The 14,612-nt window shown below is 49.0% G+C and overlaps 1 protein-coding gene across 2 annotated transcripts in view; it reads right to left on the minus strand.

Moving 5' to 3' along the window:
* Window positions 1-1,056: 1,056 nt before the first annotated feature.
* LOC125430247 (calcium/calmodulin-dependent protein kinase type 1B-like) overlaps window positions 1,057-14,612 on the minus strand; it is a 25,065-nt gene continuing 11,509 nt past the window's right edge. For both annotated transcript variants that reach the window (XM_048492120.1, XM_048492121.1), the window contains exons 2-6: window positions 10,501-10,611; window positions 8,124-8,255; window positions 6,475-6,549; window positions 2,187-2,325; window positions 1,057-1,221 (exon numbers count right to left, since the gene is read on the minus strand). In XM_048492120.1, coding sequence (XP_048348077.1) covers window positions 1,072-1,221; window positions 2,187-2,325; window positions 6,475-6,549; window positions 8,124-8,255; window positions 10,501-10,577 — 573 coding nt within the window. In that variant the 5' untranslated portion in view covers window positions 10,578-10,611 and the 3' untranslated portion in view covers window positions 1,057-1,071. The remainder of the gene's footprint in view (window positions 1,222-2,186; window positions 2,326-6,474; window positions 6,550-8,123; window positions 8,256-10,500; window positions 10,612-14,612) is intronic.

The following is a 14,612-nucleotide window of genomic DNA, read 5'->3' on the forward strand; positions in this document are numbered from 1 at the left end:
GAACTCATAGTTCTGGGAGCTGAAGGGATTAAGGGGCCTCTGTTCTTCCCAACCACAAACAGAAAATGGCCTCAAGATCAACTTTCTATCAGCCTTAATTAAGGGCTGAACTACATGATACTGGCATCTCCAGGAACGCCCGCCATTTTGAAGCAGAGAATTCCCAGCTGAGAACCCCTTTGCGCTGCACTGTGGGGGCTTAGTTCTGGTTCCAATCAGGATCAGGCCGCTGCAACACAACGGAAAGGAATCCCTGACTGACGATTCACAGCTTCAAAATGGAAGGCTTCCCCGGGGATACCTTAGTTACGCCCTAAGAAAAGCCCTGTTGGATCAGACCAAAAGAGTGTGATTGGCCAATTGTGCAGAGGCCAATTACAGCACGCTGGTAACTGAATCCCGGGGTGGCAACCTTCCTTGTACCAATGTACACGGAAGTTGCCACGTCACTGCTGCTCTTGCCCTCGGCTTTCCCTGCGGACAGCAAGAGCCCTTTCGGCATGTGCCACAGTGAGGTAGAGACGAGGTCAGCTCCTTCATCCATAATCGGCCATTGTTAGCAGCTGGATACCTCGCCCAAGTCCACTAAAGCCAAGATGTTTACTCAATGTTGGATGGCAGGACAATCTAGTCCAGAGTCCACAATCTAGTCCGCAGAAGGCCCTTGCTTTCACATCCTGCATGTGAGCTCCCAAAGGCACCTGGTGGGCCACTGCGAGTAGCAGAGTGCTGGACTAGATGGACTCTGGTCTGATCCAGCTGGCTTGTTGTTATGTTCTTATGTTCTTAGAGTCTTGATTCCAAAACCTCCCACAAGAAAGGCAAGGCCACCCCTCTTTTAGTCATTATTATTAGATTTCTACCCCACCTTTTCCAACCATAGTCGGCCCCTCACTGTTATCTTTAGTATCTGTTTCTCAAAGGTGTTTTTCTTCCCAATATTTCATGTTCCCATGTAGCTATCATAGCCCTTTATAGATCTTGAACATCAACAAGGCAGATCTGAGGTGGCCAAGATAGACTTTACCACTTTCCTAAGCTGCCGCGCTACAAGCCCCTTTCCTGCTCTCCTCACTGTGACACCGTGTGATACTCACCCACGTAGCCAGGCGTGCCACATGCCGTGGCCATGACTCCATCCTGCTCAATCTTCGACAGCCCAAAGTCCGTAATCATGATCTTGGCATCCTCAAACGGAGTGGCGTACAGAAGGTTCTCGGGCTGTTTGGGGAACCAGACGGATTAGCCACCTGCCACGTGACCCGTGCTCCAAAGATCCTCCAGAGGGGCACACGGGTCGGCCATTTCATCGTCACAGCAAAGTCGCAAAAGCACAGAAACAGCGTTTAGCCCAAGAGACCACCTTCAGAGATGGTGAGAGATTCTAATCCAACTCAACCATCTAGCTCCCCAGAGGATCGCCCAGATCAGGGGTCCCCAAACTACGGCCCGGGGGCCAAATGTGACCCCCTGAAGGCATTTATCCGGCCCGCCAGGCATGGCAGCGATGGCTCCATTCATGTGCAGTGGGGGCTCGAGGGAGAGGAGGAACCGGCCCCAACAGCCGTTGATTGCAATTACATGATGGCACTCCCAAATCTCCATGCATTTTCTGACCCAGAGTTGGAAACCTTACACGTAGCTTAGCGCTCTGCTCCATGCCCACTTCCCTCTCCAGCTACTCCATGTGTTGCTCTCAGGCTTTCTGTTCCGCCTCACTCCCATTGGCATCAGCCAGGCTGGCGAATCGCTCGCTGGCTGCTAGGGAGGAAGAACCCAGGAAGATACCTGATCCTGGGTTAGATGGGAAATATCTTAATTGGGAAAGTTCTGCTTTTTTTTTTTTTTTACAGGGGAAGGTATTCCACAGCCTCCCCAACAATATTTGGAGCCCACCCTGTACTTGACATACTTTGGTCTCTGTTCTAAAAATAGACCATGACAGAAAGGCTGAAAGGTGAAATCAAACATTTTTACAGTCATTTGTGCATAGGAATTTGTTCATAGTTTTTTTTAGTTCGGCCCTCCAACAGTCTGAGGGACAGTGAACTGGCCCCCTGTTTAAAAAGTTTGGGGACCCCTGGTTTAAAGAGTGTTAAATTATTTAGCTGTGCGGCCTTTCTGGTAATCTGGTGGGATTGCTCACTGTTGATTCTAGAACACCCTGAAGCCCTTGGCCTTCTTACCTTGAGATCGCGGTGGACGATACCCAGGCTGTGCAGGTAGTTCACCGCTTCCAACACCTGCCGGACGAGAAGGCTGGCATCTTTTTCCGTGTAGTAGCCCCGCTCAATGATGCGGTCAAACAGTTCTCCCCCTGTCACGCTGCAGGCCAAAGACAGCCAGTATAAAGCCTGCCTTTCCCTCGAGAGCGTTAAATTATTTAGCTGCGCAGCCCTTTCTCCAAGGGGAGCAGGATTGGAGAAGGTATATGGCAGTGGTGGCAAACCTTTTCGAGACCAAGTGCCCAAATTGCAACCCAAACCCACTTATTTATTGCAAAGTGCCAACACAGCAATTTAACCTGAATACTGAGGTTTTAGTTTAGAAAAAACGGTTGGCTCCAAGGCGCACATTGCTCGGGAGTAAGCTTGGTGAAGCAACCGTGCAACGCTTCGAGCTTACTCCCAGGTAAAGGATCGTGCCCAGGCTAGCCTAGGTGTGGGTGTGTGTGTGTGTGTGTGTGTGTGTGTGTGTGTTTGTGTGTGTGTGTGTGGAGGGTGATTTTCCATCCCACCCCCACATGATGAACTCTGTGCACGCGTGCCCACAGAAAGGGCTCTGAGTGCCACCTCTGGCACCCGTGCCATAGGTTCGCCATCACTGGTATATGGTCTCACAGATACTGGTCTGATACTCTGACCACTACACTGCCCTGGCTTTCATTGTGTTGTGTGGGGGGGGAAAGGTGTTACACATTACTGCCTTTCCCCAAACGGTGAGCTCATAAAAATCAACAGCCTCCCCCACATCAGGGAGATAATCTTTAAACCTTTGATTTCAAATGCACCACCAACATCCTAACAAATTCATTTAAGCTCCAAAACCCTGTAAATTAAGACAACTGCCTGGGGGTTTGCACAATGCCGGGAAAACCAGAGACAATGTGCAAAATGACATTCCATGCTTGTTTGGAACTTTAATGTCCTGCCTCGATAGCGCCCCCGTTCTGTCCCCACCCCCACCCTAGTTCTCTTCCTCTACAGACGAAAGGATTGTTATTAAACACTTTATGACACTCCATTTGAAGGAATGAAAGTCAACAGCAACTCTTACATGGAAGCAAAGGAAAGCAGAGAGGCACAAAAGTGTACTTGGAGTACTGTGTCCAGTTCTGGTCGCCGCATCTCAAAAAGGATATTGAGGAGATAGAAAAAGTGCAGAGAAGGGCAACAAGGATGATTGAGGGCCTGGAGCACCTTCCCTATGAGGAGAGGCTGCAGCGTTTGGGACTCTTTAGTTTGGAGAGGAGGCGGCTGAGGGGGGATATGATTGAAGTCTACAAAATTATGCATGGGGTAGAAAATGTTGACAGAGAGAACTTTTTCTCTCTTTCTCACAATACTAGAACCAGGGGGCATGCATTGAAAATGCTGGGGGGAAGAATTAGAGCTAATAAAAGGAAACACTTCTTCACGCAACGTGTGATTGGTGTTTGGAATATGCTGCCACAGGAGGTGGTGATGGCCACTAACCTGGATAGCTTTAAAAGGGGCTTGGACAGATTTATGGAGGAGAAGTCGATTTATGGCTACCAATCTTGATCCTCCTTGATCTGAGGTTGCAAATGCCTTAACAGACCAGGTGATTGGGAGCAGCAGCCGCAGAAGGCCATTGCCTTCACATCCTGCAGGTGAGCTCCCAAAGGCACCTGGTGGGCCACTGCGAGTAGCAGAATGCTGGACTAGATGGACTCTGGTCTGATCCAGCTGGCTTGTTCTTATGTTCTTATGTAAAAGCCGAAGTCGGAAGCGAGCAGGAAAATATTGCATCGCAGAAAGCTTGTTGTGATCCCAAAGAGGCAGCCTGAATTCACAAATCTGTTCATGCTCCAAAACACTATGAAAATGTTAAGTGCCTGAATGTTTTGCATACACTGAACGTATTCTGATTTTAGAGTGCTGGACCGAGCAGACCCGTTCCGTACTTTCTCGGCGGAAGGAGCATTCCTCTGAGATAAAAAAAATGACGCTCCTTTTAAATGTACTGCACCATTTCATTTATTTATTTAATATATACCCCGTGGGGACCCAAAGTGACCTGCATCATTCTCCTCTCTTCCATTTTATCCCCAAAACAGCCCTGTAAGGTAGGCTAAGTTGTGGGTAAGTGACTGGCCCCAGCTGGTTCCCATGGCAGACTTTTACACTTTTGTAGAGTGGAAAGAGGTTTAAAACCTGACATGGTTAGAAACAAGATCATCAGAACTCGCCCCACCCCACCCCCCACCCCGACTCGAAAACTCCTGCTCCATCTACTCCTGTCTCCCTCCCAGGATCCCCCTCCCCAGAAAACCAGCTCCGTGTCTGCAGCTCAGGTCAACTTTTTATATTTATTTATCTACTTCATTTAAACTCCACCTTTTTCCCCAGGGGGGAACATCTTTCTCCTGTCCTCTGTTTTGTCTTTACAACAATCCTGGAAGGTAGGTTAGACTAAGAGTGTGTAACTGGCGCAAGGTCACCAAGTAACCTTTCACAGCATGAGTGGGGATTGCAACCTGCGCCTCCAAGTTCCTAGCTTAACACTCTAACCAGTATACCACGCAGGCTTTCATCTTAAGAGGACAAGCTGGGGCCATTTCTATGTCGGGAAAGCATTTCACAAAGACAGGTTATTTTTTTACCAAATGTGCATATGCCCTCTTGAAAGTCAGTGGGGTGAAGTGGTTAAGAGCAGGTGGATTCTAATCTGGAGAACCGGGTTTGATTCCCCACTGCTCCACCTGAGTGGCAGACACTTATCTGGTGAACCAGAGGTGTTTCCGCACTCCTACATTCCTGCTGGGTGACCTTGGGCTAGTTGCAGTTCTCGCCAAACTCTTTCAGCCCCACCTACCTCACAAGGTGTCTGTTGTGGGGAGAGGAAGGGAAAGAAGCTTGTCAGCCACCTTGAGTCTCCTTACAGGAGAGAAAGGTGGGGTATAAATCCAAACTCTTCTTCTTCTTCCCATTACTCAGTAAATAATTTAATGGAAAAACTCGAAGCGTTAACAACTGTATGAATGTGCAATGACCAAACGGTTTAGAATATAGCTTTGTAATTTTGACAAGATACAAAAGGTCAATACTGGAAATGTGCTTGAATGCAGGCAAGTTGGAACCCAGCAGGTGGTGGAAGAAGAAGAAGAAGAAGAAGAAGAAGGAGGAGGAGGAGGAGGAGGAGGAGGAGGAGGTGGAGGAGGAGTTTGGATTTCTATCCCCCCTTTCTCTCCTGTAAGGAGACTCAAAGGGGCTGACAATCTCCTTGCCCTTCCCCCCTCACAACAAACACCCTGTGAGGTGGGTGGGGCTGAGAGAGCTCCGAGAAGCTGTGACTAGCCCAAGGTCACCCAGCTGGCGTGTGTGGGAGTGTACAGGCTAATCTGAATTCCCCAGATAAGCCTCCACAGCTCAGGCAGCAGAGCTGGGAATCAAACCCGGTTCCTCCAGATTAGATACACGAGCTCTTAACCTCCTACGCCACTGCTTAGCCTGATCTGGTAAGATCTCGGAATCTAAGCAGGGCCAATCCCCCCATCCAGCAAAGAAGGCTCCGCACAGGAAGGCAATGGTAAACCATTTCTGCTTTTCACTTGCCTGCAAAGCCCCTTGCTGGGGTCGCCGTCAGTTAGGTACAGCTTGGTGGCCCTAACATTAAAAGTTGCAAACTTTTAACACCTTTGTTACCAAAGCAATTTTTAAAAAGTCTTAATTACTTTATTTCGATTTTGTGATGAGTAAAATTTTCTGGCATTATAGTAGCTGAACACGGAACAACCAGGTTGCCTTACCAAATCAGCACTTCCTGGAGCCGCATAACTAAAGATTTGCCAACTGGCCAAACCTAGCATTTCCGGAGTGTAGGGCATCTCCAGAAAGGACTAATCTGTCCAAAGAAGAAGAAGAAGAAGAAGAGTTTGGATTTATATCCCCCCCTTTCTCTCCTGTAGGAGACTCAAAGGGGCTGACAATCTCCTTGCCCTTCCCCCCTCACAACAAACACCCTGTGAGGTGGGTGGGGCTGAGAGAGCTCCGAGAAGCTGTGACTAGCCCAAGGTCACCCAGCTGGCGTGTGTGGGAGTGCACAGGCGAATCTGAATTCCCCAGATAAGCCTCCACAGCTCAGGCGGCAGAGCTGGGAATCAAACCTGGTTCCTCCAGATTAGATACATGAGCTCTTAACCTCCTACGCCACTGCTGCTCCTTGGGAGTAGTCCCTCGTCTCCATGTTGAAAAAAAGGCTATGTTCAGAGTGCACAGGATCACGACTCACAGCTGCATGGCAAGGTAGAGATGAGTGGGACTCTCATAGATGTCCTCCAGGGCCACAATATTCTCATGCTGAATCCTGCAATATCAATGAGATTGACGTAAATCAGAGATGGAAAATCTGACCTGGAAGCTTTGGGCCCTGGCAGCTGCCCCACCAGGCACTTGCAGATGTCGGCCCAGATCCTGGAATCTTACCCGGCTCACGGTGGTGACCCACAAGAATGAGTACAAATAACATAGGCTGTTTATGCACGTGTGGTCTCCTTTGCATTGAGCGGACATTCCCTTTGGATTGGATTCTCATATATGCACACATTTTCCCCTCTTCCAAACCTCACCATGTGCTCAGATCAGAGAATCCTCGTGGTTTCCGAAAGCTGTTTACGCACGTGTGGTCTCCTTTGCATTGAGCGGACATTCCCTTTGGATTGGATTCTCATATATGCACACATTTTCCCCTCTTCCAAACCTCACCATGTGCTCAGATCAGAGAATCCTCGTGGTTTCCGAAAGCTGTCAGTGCAACTTTTTCTCTCCCTTTGCAGGGGAAGCTAATGGGATCCATGTGCATTAGGCTTTCATCGGGTTTTCTCACTCCTCCACACCTTCCCCCACCCACAGCACAGAAGTTTCACCCGCTCTTCATGTCACCATTTCAGAGATATCAGAAAGATGTTCCTCTTTTCTTCTTTTTTTTTAACCTGAAAATCTATAGCTGGAGCAATTGACCTTGTGTAATTGACATGAAATTGATAAAGCCAAATGGAGGTTGCACAGAAAGAACAAGGCAGACAAAATGGCAGATTGGATAGGCTAGGGTAGTGATGGCGAACCAGAGGTGGCACTCGGAGCCCTCTCTGTGGGCACGCACAAACAGAGTTCATCATGTGGGGGGTGGAAAATCACACCCACACACAGATCTAGGCTGGCCGGGGCCACTGAGCATGATGTGCAAGCACTGCAGTGAGCAGGGAGGACCTGGCTGGCGGGCCTGGTGTCTGTGCTCCGGGTGGCTGCTGCCCGAGGGGGGGGGGGTGCAGAGGAGGCATTGATGCTAGAGAGGCACAGAGCAGTGCACGTGGGACTTTCTGGAGGCTACAGCAGGCTGGCCCCTGCTTGAGCAGGTGGGGCGGAGGAAGAGAAAGCCAACCAGTTTTTTCTAAACTAAAACCTCAGCATTCAGGTTAAATTGCCGTGTTGGCACTTTGCGATAAATAAGTGGGGCTTGGGTTGCAATTTGGGCACTCAGTCTCAAAAAGGTTCGCCATCACTGGGCTAGGGAAACCCCCTAGCCGATCCAATCACAGGAAATCACAGGAAAACCCCACCGAATGCTGAAATGGCTGTAGTAGGATTCCAAGTCCACTCTTTAACCTCTTTTGCATCTTCCCCCAGAACAAATAGGTCCACCTTGGCTTAACTCTGCATTGCAAGGGGGCCCCTCAAATTTGCATCCCCCAAAGCCTGTCCCTTAGTCCCAGACTGGTTGGCCTGGTTATTCAATCACAAACCCTCTGTGCACGCTCAGAGAGACCCTTCTGACAAATTTTTTTTACATGACTTGAGGCTTCGTCCAGGTACTGAAAACAGTTTCTCGAATTCAGCCCAGGTTCACCGTGTAGTCTGAAAAAAACACAGGCATTGACTTACTTTTTGAGCACTGCAATTTCGTTCTCCACTGCTGCTTCCTTGCCCCGTAGGGCTTTCTTGGGAATACACTTCAATGCCACCAGGCGCTGGGAGCCGTGCTCCTGGGCCAGCACCACTTCCGAAAAGGCCCCTCTGAAAGATAAAGGCACCAGGCGATCAAATAAAATATTGAAAAATGTTTGCAAGCAGCCTTGTCATCACATTGTGGGGGGGACTGTAATCCAAGTCTGGTCTGGTCTGGACTGGTCGCCACATCTCAAAAAGGATATCGAAGAGATAGAAAAAGTGCAAAGAAGGGCAACGAGGATGATTGAGGGACTGGAGCACCTTCCCTATGAGGAGAGGCTGCAGCGTTTGGGACTCTTTAGTTTGGAGAGGAGACGTCTGAGGGGGGATATGATCGAAGTCTATAAAATTATGCATGGGGTAGAAAATGTTGACAGAGAGAAATTTCTCTCTCTTTCTCACAATACTAGAACCAGGGGGCATCCATTGAAAATGCTGGGGGGAAGAATTAGGACTAATAAAAGGAAACACTTCTTCACGCAACGTGTGATTGGTGTTTGGAATATGCTGCCACAGGAGGTGGTGATGGCCACTCACCTGGATAGCTTTAAAAGGGGCTTGGACAGATTTATGGAGGAGAAGTCGATTTATGGCTACCAATCTTGATCCTCTTTGATCTGAGATTGCAAATGCCTTAGCAGTCCAGGTGCTCAGGAGCAGCAACAGCAGAAGGCCATTGCGTTCACATCCTGCCTGTGAGCTCCCAAAGGCACCTGGTGGGTCACTGCGAGTAGCAGAGAGCTGGACTAGATGGACTCTGGTCTGATCCAGCTGGCTTGTTCTTATGTTCTTATGTTCTTGAGCAATAGGGTAAAAAGGCCAAAGGCATGTCACAGGAAGATTCCAGCCATAGATGTGGGCGAAACATGAAGAGCAAAAATGGCCAGACCACCTGGGTGGTCACACAGACCGGAAGACCCACAACAGCCAGTAGAGTAAGACCTTTATAAAGAAAAACTAAAATTCGCAAAGTACCAAGCTAGCATTTCAGAGTCACAGAACTCGCCCCTCGGGCTGAAAAATAAAACTATCTGTGGGGAATAGAAAGCATGTGGGCCGGAGCAGCCTGGCGGGGCCGGGTCAAGAGGCTGGACTGGGCAGCAGCACCTGGGTGACATTTTACCCCGGGCACCATTTTCTCACCCTGCCCTGCTGAGTGTCACTGAATGTCAAATAAATACTTGGGAGGCAAAAGGGGGTACAAATTATCTGAGTGTTACCAAACTGTAAAAATGACAGAACCTCAATTCCCCCCCCCAAAAAAAGTGGGCACGGGAGTTAGGCGGTTCTCCAATTCTCATCCCACCGATCCAAAAATTGTGCGCGTGAATTTACACCAACTGGCAGCATGTAGCTTTGCGTCCATAGTAACCAACCTGCAGTAGGGTGTGCTCATGCATACAGAGCGTTATCGCTTGAAGCTAGAAAAACAACCACCGACAAGCATAACTGTGAAATGGAACTTGGTTGCTTAGGGGGAAACGCTTGCTAGGAGAGGGCCATGATTCATATCCCCGAAATACCTTTCCCAAAAACTGTCTGCATCCCACAACCTCTTGAAATTGCACATGCTTGGCCCACCCCACATTCCACCTCCTCTCAAAGAAGGAATCAGGATTCGTGGACTGAGCTCGGTTAGGAAAGGGTTACACCATGAGCGACTCTTCCGTCTTCATCCCCCCCCCCCCCCAATTCCCTGGACTCTTGAGCTATTATTGGCCCATGCACGTCAGAGATGTCTGGGAGCATCCCTCAGCCAATGGGAGGGGAGGATGCAAATGAAGCGCATCAGGCTGCCGCATTCCTGGGGTTTCTCTGCAGAAAGCATCGTTTGTAGGGGGACACGTCCACCCGCTAGGGCAGGCGAGGTTGGGGGTCTGAAGTGTCCTAGGGGACAGATCTGGAGCGCAAGGCAGGGAGCACGGACAAAGGAGGCTGTGAGCCAGCCCAAACCTACAATAGCACAAACCAACACATTGTTGTATTTCTCACCCACCCGGGAAAAGCCTTTTGTGGGCATGCTGCAGTATTGAACAATATGCATGCATCCCCACCACCACTACTGCCCAATACTGAAGCTGGGAGGGAGGGAGAAATTACAGCGTCATTCAGCTTTGAGGGGAAGGGAGGCCAGTCCGAGAGAGTCTTTCAGGCTGCGGGAGAGGAGGAGAGCAGGTGTAAGATCCGAAACCAAAGTGCCAGTTTCCCCAGGAATCCTGCAAGGCCTCGACTGCAAATGGCGCTCCAGAGCCATGCCAAGGGGCACTGCCCATGCCCACCCTGGTCTCTCTGCAGGCCTCTGTTCACTTACGCGCCCAGCTTCTCTTTGACGTCATAGACGGTGCTGATGTCCTCCACCTTTTTCTTCCAGCCTTTCCCGAGCGGCATCGCGGAGAGCGACGGGCGACCAACGCAAGATAAGCTGCAGAGATATGGGAAGAGGAGGCGGGAGGGAAATGCACACATCCTCCAAAGGTCACTAAATAAGTTCAGCCCATTCCCATGACTTCTTGGACAGAAAACATCCCAGGGGTTCCTGCATCACAGCTGGCCGAAAAATCCACCCTCAAGGATATTTTGAAGCCTGACTTCCAAACAGCCTTCTCCACTCAGACATGGATTCATGTTGGTACAGAGCCTATGTATGGTTACAGCCTCGGAACAAGATCGGGGACAGTTGGGTTCAGATCACCACTTGGCCATGGATCTGGACGGGGTGAGGCCAGGCTGGCTGCTCTCTCTACCAAACCCACCTCGCAGGATTGTTGTGAGGGTAAAAATAAGGGAGAACCATGCCTTTGTCCTCCGAGGAAAGGCAGAATCAACATGCAGTAGACAAGAGAGGCAGCATGCAATGCAATCCATCAAGAAATTTTTCCCACGTGCGCCCCAATGAAACAAAGGGGAAGTGAACACCCAAACTACCGTGTTCTTGCCCGGTTCCCATTCTTTTCAAGAAGTACAGCCACAGAAGGATCTCCTAGCAGACTGTGCTCTCTGGAGCAGATGAACCTGTCTCTAAGGATGCCAGTCTCCAGGAGGGGGCTGGAGATCTTTGGGAATGACCACGGATCTCCAGATCACATACATTGCTAATGTGTAGTGGTGAAGAGCAGGCAGATTCTAATCTGGGGAACCGGGTTTGATTCCCCCACTCCTCCACCTGAGCGGAAGAGGCTTATCTGGTGAACCAGACGTGTTTCCGCACTCCTACATTCCCGCTGGGTGATCTTGTGGCAGTCACAGTTCTCTCAGAACTCTCTCAGCCCCATCGATCTCACAAGATGTCTGATGTGGGGAGAGGAAGGGAAAGGAGTTTGTAAGCCACCTTGAGTCTCCTTACAGGAGAGAAAGGGGGGGGTTATAAATCAAACCCCTCCTCCTCCTCCTCTACTTTTAAAACATTTCCCACCCCCCATTTCTCCTGCAGAAAATGACTGCTTATAACCAGTGGTGGCGAACCTTTGGCACTCCAGATGTTATGGACTACAATTCCCATCAGCCCTTGCCAGCATGGCCAATTGGCAGGGCCTGATCGGAATTGAAGTCCATAACATCTGGAGTGCCAAAGGTTCGCCACCACGGGCTTATACTCTACCAAGGACACCTCCTCCCTAAACGTGACTTCCCAGGGGCCTACCCTTAAATCTTCAGGCCTGAGCTTGCTTGCTTGCTTGCTTTCTCACACACGCACATTTATCATATCTCTCACACACTTTATCATTCCATCATGTCATTGGAAGACTTATTACTGTCGGCAAAGTTAAGTTCATGAACATCAGCCGATTAATATCCCCGTCAGTGCCTTTTCCTCTGACCCTTTCTGCCCCAATCACCGAAAACATTCGTAAACTTTTGTAAAACGTTTTCAATCCCCTCCGTTTACCCTCTCAAAACAATTCGCGAGTGCCGTGAGGGGTTTTCCGCTTTTTGAAAAGTTATTTGCTGAATCAGTGCTTCAGTGCTTTTCGCTACAATTCTCTATGACTCATATAATGGAGGCTTCAAAGATTTTACCCCCAAAAAGTTTTTTTTAAAAAAAAAAACCCACAGAAATGATGACAATAAACAGGTGAGCAGGAACGGAGTGAGCTCAGAGACGTGATAAAAATGTCACTGAGGAGAAGGTTTGGGAAGTTCAGAGGGGCATGGAAAACTTGGTAAATAGCACAGCAAGTGAACATATTTTGACTTTGATTTAGGCTAAAGAACTGTTTTAAGAGGGGATTCACTTAAAATGTTTGGAGGCTGGAAATAAAACGTTTTGGGAACGCCAGGGTTTGAAAAAAAACAAGGCCGAATTCCATGGGGGAAACATTTTATTTCCTGCCTCAAAGCATTTTAACAGATTTGTGTGGAAAGAGCCTCTGTGCTCCCATCTACAAAGGCAAGTGGCAAGTAGAGAAAGGGCTTTCTCACGGGTGGCCCCTCACGGCCTCCCCTGTGAGACCTGCCCACCTTCAGGCACCAGGTCAAAACAATTCTATCCTTCAAAATGAAGCATTCCATTTTTAAAGGTGTTTTTAATAGTCTGCTTCTTATCTGAGAACTATTTTATAGATGTGCCTTCAATTCGAGCCTCACCCAGAGGCCTAGGAAGTTGTAATGTATCGGCGTAGTATTCGTGCGGCTGCCTTCTGAATTTGACAGATGTTAATTTTCTCAATTCGAAGATGTTTCAAGTGCTGCCCTAGTGTTTTTGGGATGGCGCCCAGCGTGCCGATTACCACTGGGACGACCTCAGCTGGTTTGTGCCATAGACGCTGAAGCTTGATTTTCAAATCAAGTTATCTAGTGACCTTCTCGTGCTCTTTTTCAATGACCCTGCTGCACCGGGGACTGCTATGTTGATGATGGTCACTTTCTTGTCCTTGATCACGGTGATGTCTGGTGTATTGTGTTTCAACACTTTGTCTGTTTGGATTCGAAAATCCCACAGGATCTTGACCTTCTCATTTTCCATTACTTTCTCTGGACAATGTTCCCACCAGTTCTTAGCTGTTCTTATGCTGTAATTCTTGCATAAATTCCAGTGGATCATCTTGGCCACTGAGTTGTGTCTCTGTTTGTACTCAGTCTGGGCAATCTTTTTGCAGCAGCTGAGGACATGATCTACAGTTTCATCCGCTTCTTTGCACAATCTGCATTTTGCATCATCTGAGGATTTTTCGATTTTGGCCTTGATCGAATTTGTTATGATGGCTTGCTTTTGAGCAGCTAAAATCAGGGATTCAGTTTCCTTTTTCAGAGTTCCAGTTGTTAACCACAGCCAGGTCTTTTTGTTATCCACCTTGTCTTTGATTTTCTCCAGAAATTGGCCATGCAGCGCTTTGTTGTGCCAACTTTCAGTCCTCATTTTAATCACATTTTTTCTGTATTCTTGTTTGGTTTTCTGGGTTTGCAGCAAATGTCTGTTCTTCACTTCAATCAATGCCTGTTCTTGACTTTCCTTCACATAATCGGCCAGTGCATGCTTCTCCTCTTCCACTGTTTGCTGTACTTGCAGTAAGCCCCTGCCTCCAGATCTCCGGGGAAGGTATAATCTATCAGTATCACTGCGTGGGTGTAAGGTGCATTGTCATAAGCTTCCGAGTTTTTCTATCTAATGCTTCCACTCAGTCAGTGTCCAGTTGATGATTCCTGCAGTGTACCTGATGACGGGTATGGCCCAGGTGTTGATGGCCTTGATGGTATTCCCGCCATTTAATTTAGATTTCAAAATTTTCCTGACCCTCTGGGTGTACTCTCTGCTGACAACAGTCTTCACTTGCCCATGCTTGATGTTATCCAGCTGCAAAATGCCTAGGTATTTATAAGCTGCCTCTTGGTTGCACTTGATGAGTTGGCCATCAGGCATTTCAATCCCATCACTCTCGGTGATCTTGCCCCTCTTTATTGCCACAGTAGCGCACTTTTTCAGGCCAAACTCCGTCGAAATGTCTGTGCTGAATATTCAGACTGTGTTTACTAGTGACTGGATTTCTGTGTCTGGTTTCCCATACAGCTTCAAATCATCCGTGTACAGCAAATGTGAGATTTTTTCTGAGTCTTTGGCCATTTGATAGCCCAGTGATGGCGAACCTATGGCACGGGCGCCAGAGGTGGCACTCGGAGCCCTTTCTGTGGGCACGCACACCAGAATCATGTGGGGGGCAGAAAATCACCACCACCACCACCACCACCCCCCCCCACACACACAGTGGCCTGGGCCACTGAGCACTACATGCGCGCACTGTAGTGAGCAGCGAGGACTCGGCTGGCGGGCTTGGTGCTTGTGCTCCGGGTGGCTTCTGCCCGAGAGGAGGGGGGCGCAGAGGAGGCAGAGGAGCTAGAGAAGCACAGAGCGGTGCGTGCAGGACTTGCTGGAGGCTAGAGCAGGCTGGCCCCTGCTTGAGCGGGTGGGATGGAGGAAGAGGGAGCCAA

The sequence above is a fragment of the Sphaerodactylus townsendi genome, linkage group LG03 (assembly GCF_021028975.2).
Source record: "Sphaerodactylus townsendi isolate TG3544 linkage group LG03, MPM_Stown_v2.3, whole genome shotgun sequence".
Taxonomy (NCBI): Eukaryota; Metazoa; Chordata; class Lepidosauria; order Squamata; family Sphaerodactylidae; genus Sphaerodactylus; species Sphaerodactylus townsendi.